Source organism: Setaria italica, chromosome V (assembly GCF_000263155.2).
Source record: "Setaria italica strain Yugu1 chromosome V, Setaria_italica_v2.0, whole genome shotgun sequence".
NCBI classification, from domain to species: Eukaryota; Viridiplantae; Streptophyta; class Magnoliopsida; order Poales; family Poaceae; genus Setaria; species Setaria italica.
The window spans coordinates 5,206,289-5,212,813 of record NC_028454.1 but is presented as its reverse complement, the minus strand read 5'-3'; the positions used below and the strand labels follow the sequence as shown (position 1 = coordinate 5,212,813).

The 6,525-nt window shown below is 52.0% G+C and overlaps 1 protein-coding gene across 1 annotated transcript; it reads right to left on the bottom strand.

Annotated features, from left to right (window-relative positions):
* Positions 1-1,203: 1,203 nt before the first annotated feature.
* Positions 1,204-6,058, bottom strand: LOC101775308 (pectinesterase). Its single transcript, XM_004971517.3, has 3 exons — positions 4,945-6,058; positions 3,515-4,738; positions 1,204-1,575 (listed from the first exon to the last, which is right to left on the bottom strand). The coding sequence occupies exons 1-2, from the start codon at positions 6,020-6,022 to the stop codon at positions 4,047-4,049; spliced, it is 1,770 nt and encodes a 589-aa protein (XP_004971574.1). The 5' UTR covers positions 6,023-6,058; the 3' UTR covers positions 1,204-1,575; positions 3,515-4,046.
* Positions 6,059-6,525: the final 467 nt, after the last annotated feature.

Below are 6,525 nucleotides of genomic sequence, written 5' to 3'. Positions count from 1 at the left end.
TAGCACCGGTCCCGAATAGCTCTGCTCTGATGAATCGCGTCCTCGCCAGTCAGTGACAGGATGTGATTGGAAGATGGAATGGATCACTCGACGCAGCGCCACGCGTTTAGCCTTGTGAAATCACGTTGTTGGGTCACGATACATGGTATCAATCATTGATCCCACGAGAGCTGAAAGAATGCCCCCCCCACAAAATTGCAGCGACATTCGTACGCGTGGGGGCTGCCTACTTTGGAAACAGGGGAGACAGGTGTGTCCGTTCCACTCGTCTGTGACGAGGATTTCGCTTGAAAAAATATTCTTCTCCCTTCGCCTTCAAAGGACGTCAAAATTTTGATCAATGATTAGTCAAATTATCTAAAGTTTAGATAAATAGATTCATATTCCGAAGACCCTTTAATATGCCATTTGGTTTTATAGAATATAATGATAGATTGTAAGAGAAATTTATGGGCAAAATGTACACCCAAAATTCTAAATACTGTTTCAAATCCTAACTAATATGCCTAATAAAACAAGCCCAGGTACGTTTCAAATCTTAACCGATATGCCTAACAAAACAAGCCAAGGTACTCTTTCTGTCTCAAAATATATTTACTTGAGCTTGTTTACAGCGGCTTCGGTTGCATCTGCAGGCCGAGGCAGTGGTAACTGCAGCCCAGCCGTTCAGCTGCCTACGTTACACTCCTTGTTATGTGTTTTTTAATTGCTGTTGTAATCCAACGCGTTTGCGTGGCTGCAGCACAACCAAAGGCTTGCAGGGCTGCAAATAAGCACAACCCTGATAGGGATTTATGAGTTTGTTCTAAACCAAACTATTCTAAGGTTAACAAATTTCTTTATAGAAAAGAACAACAAATAGTTGCGATGTCAACTATCAAATGAGCATGGTTAGATCAGGTACTAAAATAATTTACTTCTTTGATATAATTGTGGTGGTTGTTTAACCTTTTTTCTATAAAATTGGCTAAATTTAGGATAATTTAGCTTAGGATAAGCTCAGAAATCTATTTTTCTTGCACCACAATAGTCTTTCAGGATTTGTGCACAGCACTATTCCCGATTCCTTCAACTGCCATAATAAACATACTGTTATACTGCATCTTTCCAGTGTCTTCAACGGTTCAACTACTAACAAGAAATCCCAGAACAGCAAGAATACCACCTCAAACTTGAGGTAGTTCCAGGCTTCCAGTATAGGCATTCATACCGAAGAGAAAGGAATTTAGCATACATATATCAATACAATGTACCCTCGGATTACAATAAAACTGTAGCAAGATGTAATCTATCCATGTTCCATTTACTGGGCTGCAACAACCAAAAGTATCCAAGCGGATGATACAACAACAAAATCAGTTACATAGTTGGGGTTTAATTCCCCTCGACACCGGCTGCTGTCACGGCTGGTCCTTTGCCTACCCAGTATTTGTATGCAGCATAAACGGAGGACACAACTACGACACCAAGGACCAAGTAGGTGAAGATGGTGGTCACGCTGATTTGGCTAGGGCCCTTCTTCACTTTGCTTTGTGCCAACAACGCCTTTGGCTTGATCTTAGCCATGCCGCGCTTCTGATAATGCAAAGAGAAAAAGGGCATAATCAGTTTAAGCAGTCTGTGGATATTATACCAAAAATAAAAAGACTAGCATGGTTTTTGTCGGACATGTCAATCAAATAACATATCAACAGTAAGCCTGTCGCTATAAAGCGTCACGTTGCCAAAACAAAGATGTTGTTGAGGTGATTGTTTCTTCAAGCTAATAATACCAGATTCAGAGTGTAACATAGCAGGATATGGTAATCTGAACATCTGAAACAAGTATATAACGGATCCAATGATGGGATCAGAACTTCAGGTTGCAAGTGTTGCATGTGGGGGCACGGAATGGAAATGATTAAAAATTATTGCATCTCGATTGAACCAAATTTCCAAATGGCTTTCAGACATTACAGAGTACAGTCTCTAGATATTCTGATTCCAAAAAAGCAGCTTAACAAGTGATGAATGCAATTGGGTGCAAACAGAGTAACAGTATTTATATTGACGCACTGAAAAGTTGCTGACATGCAAACTATTGTATTTGCTATTCATGGTTGAAAGACCTGATGGACAGGTAAAAAAATCATAGCCTCATGGAGTTTTATGATTACTGAAACCAGAAGCAATGAACCCATTTGGAAATTCCATACATAACACAAGTTTCAGGGAAGTGTTACTGTATGCCATGGCATAGGGGGCACTTAAATAGAGATGGACACAAATATAAAAAAGCTCATGAATCCATTTCTCCAACTTTGCAGCCTGACTTGACTTCTGCCCTCTATCAGTTTACTGGCTTGATAGGCGGCAGCAACTAGCTAATCAAACAAGTCATTCCGCTCATCCATCCTCCTCCAAGAGTCTCTTACTACTTAAAATATGGCCAAGGCATGTTCATACTTTGCTTTAACGGAAGTTCGAAATCTCAGCAATTATGCTTAACTACTATGTAGAAAAGACCAGCACGAAATCTAAATGATCAAGAAAAGATAATTCAATCAGCAGACAGAGGGTTTTTAACAAGAACAATTTTGGGAAAAATATTTACATTAGTATCGTATTTTCCTTTTGCTCTGTATATGCAAATGAGCTACAACAAGCCCACGAAAACACTTGTTTTTTTCAATCTATATCGTGAACAATGTCCTAAAGTAAATATTCACTTGCCACCTCAAAGCACCTTTGAAGCCAATATTGTTCATATAAAAAAGAAATTGGAGGACACACTTTGTTCGATGTACACATCGCCCGCTTACCATCGAAGGTACCTTCCTTTGCTAAACGGCACAATGACTCTCTTAGTTATGAGTACAGACCAAGGTTCTGCATACACACCATATCCTTGTGCTCTCAATCAGACTAAGATAACCACAGCAGACCTAACCGAGGGCACAGGGATCCAGAATTCCAGATGCACCACCCCAAACTTTTTGTGGAAAGAATGCTATCCAGGGGCAGGGGTTTGGTCAAAGTCTGACTATAGGACTAAGACTGCCCGGGGGCAGATTCAATACAGTTTTCTGGGATCCAGATGCACCCCCAAAAATTTTCCCGGGAAATTTTTGCTATCCAGCGATCCGCGCAGCAAACAAACAGAGTGGAGCATCCACCCCAGAAAGAAATAATCGGAATTCGATTTCTCTCTGCCTCCAAGAAACAAAGAAAGGGAATAGCAGGACACGAACGGATCCAGAGCACGCGAATTTTGCACGGCTTGCCGTTGGGAACTAACTAGGCACAGATGGCTTATCAGGCTAAATCCTGCACGTACGCACAGAGTGCAGACTGCAACTCCACAAGCGATCCCAGCATCACTATTCACTAGGCGTTGCTACCATCTGGACGGATCCATGCGCAACAGATTAAAAAACAGCGACGAACTAACGGATCGGAACGGCGACCTGCGCGCAGCGCGCTCCAAGCGAATACAATCCTTCAATCCATCTAAGCGAAGCCTGGGATTCCTTACCAGAGAACGGAGAGAGCAGCTCCAAAGCGCGAGACGAGGACGACGAGTCGACGAGGGAGCCGAGGACGAGGCCGCCGCCTACGGGGCGAGTGGAATGAATATTCTCGGGGGAAGACTGCAACTCGGGAAGGGGGATGGAATGCCTGGACTGGATCTGGATCGAGGCGTCGTGTTGGAAGTTGGGAGGAAACGCCCGAGGCCGAGACGCGCTTGTGCCGTTGCGCGCCGCTCCGTTGGGTTTTAGCCGGGGACTTTGTTTGTGGGAGCTGGAAAGGAATCAGGTCCGGCTGCCCTGGCGATTTGAGCTGTCCGGCTGGCTGTCTGGACGCGAGGGGGGCTGCCCCATTTGCTCGGCCAATTTTATAGAGAAAATAAAAAGAGCTAGTTTACTCCACCAAAATAATCAATACTACAACGTAAAATGTAAAAAATTTAATATGCCTTTTGGTACTACTATATATCCATCCTTATTGTGTGTGCTTTTCCAAAAAAAAAAAATGAACCCATGCTTTCGCACTGGCCGTCGTCGTCGTCACTTCCTGAACAGGTCGGCCGTGAAGGTGACGCCGGTGCCGGGCAGCCAGGCGAGCCCGTCGATGAACCGCCGGACGGTGAACCTGCCGGCGACGGCGGCGTCGACGATCGCGTGGTACCCGGGCCACCTCACCCGGCCAGCGACGCCCGCCCCGGGCCCGTAGTTCCTGTATTCCCCGTAGAACAGCGTGGCGAGCGCGACGGCGTGCTCCCCGGCGCCGGTGGCGGCCCACTCGAGCCACCCGCGGGCCTGGACGCCGGGGCCCAGGTAGGACTCCATGACCACCACCCGCGAGAAGGGCTTCCACGGCCGGCCCAGGAACGTCGGGTGCGCGGCCTCCACCACGCAGCCGTGGAAGGCGAAGCCCGTGTTCTGGTTCGGGTCCCTCCGGCCCTGCGCGGTGACGCTGCCCGTCTGCCCGGGCGCCAGCGGCAGCGTGGCGACGAGGGTGCGCTGGAGCACGGCGATGCCGTTGCCGAAGACGAAGTCCACCGTCCCGGCGACGCGGCAGTCGCGGTAGAACTGCCGGAGGGAGTGCGCGTACAGCGTGTCCTGGTACCCCTCCACGGCCACGCGGAAGAAGGCGGAGCGGTCAGAGTCCACGCGCAGCGCCACCGCCTGGTGCGCCGCCGGCCCCGCCGTGTTGCGGATCGTCAGGTCCCGCGCGACGAACCCCGCGCCGGCCACCGCTGCGCATGACAAGCAAAGGTTAAGACAGGGACATGGCGACATGGGTGGGGTAGCTTGCTTCAACGGAAGAACACGTGCATCCTGCCCCTCGGAACGAAGTAATGCATGGCAATAACTCTGCCGCCGCGAGCTTTTTTGCGATCACGTAGCTGAGATTATTAGAAAAGGAAGATCGATGGACAGCACGGCATGTATACATGCTTACCGAATGTGGCGCTCCGGAAGGTGGTCCAGCCGCCGGAGAAGCTCCGGCTGCCGGAGATCACCGTCTCGCCCATGCCTTCGCCGACAAGCACGATGTTGGTCTTCTTCTTCCTCACCTCCACGTTCTCGTGGTACACGCCTCGCTTCACGTAGATCACGTACTTCCGCTTGCTGTGGCTCGGCGCCCGCGCCACCGCCTCGCTGACGGTCCGGTACCGCCCGCTGCCGTCCTGCGCCACCACGACGTCTACGCGCGTCGGCTTGCTGCCGCCGGCGCGGGCGCTCTTGGGCATGGGCTTGGGTTCCTCGTCCTTGCCGCCTTCGCCCTCGACGTCCATCACCCACGGCGGCAGCTCCGAGCCGGGGTCAGCGGCGGCGCCGCCTGTGCCGTTGCTTCCTGGCGGAGCGTGGCGCAGCGGCGTGATGCTGCGCAGGCGCTTGTGCATGGAGAGGAGGTTGCTGACCAGCTGCGTGAGCTGCGCCACGGCCGCCTCGACGCGGCGCATCAGGCGGCCGTCAGTGCCGCGGAAGCCCTCGACGCAGGTGTCCTGGTTGCCCAGCGCCGCGCTGAGCCACGCGTGGAGGTCGTCCTCCGCGCGCCGCGCCGCCGCTGCGGAGCCGGGCGCGTCCGGCTCGACGCCGCCGTCGCCGGCCTCGGCCATGGCGTCGAGCGCCCAGCCGAGCTCGTCGACGGAGTATCCCAGCAGCTCGACGCAGTCGCGCACCGCCATCTCCTCGCGCGCGTGGTTGGACAGCGAGGCGAGCCCCCTGACCGCCCCCGCGGCGCCCACGGCCTCGCCGAGCGTGTCGCGGAGCGCGGCGCGCAGCACCGGCACGGGCCCGCTGCCGGCGCCGCCCCGCGCCGTGTCGAGGCGCGACACGCAGGCCTCGCGCCCGCCCACGGAGACGTTGAAGCACGCCTGCCGAAGCAGCGCGTCCTCGAAGGCCTCCGCCTCGCCCTCGCTCTCGAACGACAGGCCGGCGAACACCGCGGCGGCGTTGCCGCGTCGCGCGGTAGCGAGGAGCAGGAGCATCAGCAGCAACTGGAAGTTGGTGGCACTCGTAGCAGACGGCGCCATTGAAAAAAACGAAGATGCATGCAGCTTGCAAGTGCCCGCGAGCTGAGGAGTGTGTTGCCATGAGCACGAGGCGTGTGTGGGGGTATATAGAGGTATCCGCGTGCTCTCCTTGGTGCGAATGGAGGCAAGGTATAATTTGTTGTGGAAGAAAGGTGTGCACGATGGGCAAGTCTTTGCGAGCCCTTTTGCGCTCTGAGCAAAAGGGGGTTCGATCCTTAAGGCGGTAAGCGCTTACTGCTTAGTTCAGCCATGGTCCATGATGATAAACTTTGGAGCAAATCAATAAGTGACCATGCAGGATGCTGCAGATGATACAGGATTCGCAAAAAGATGCAGCATCTTTAGTGTCGGTGAGATACACTTGGCTCAACCAATAGATCTCAGTTCTCAAGCAAGCAATAAACGAGAGGAATCCGGATGGATGCATGAGGCGATGAGGAAGATGAGGTTGTGCCATGCTTGTTGTGCAATTCACATGCGTGTGCATGCATCGGATGCGCGAT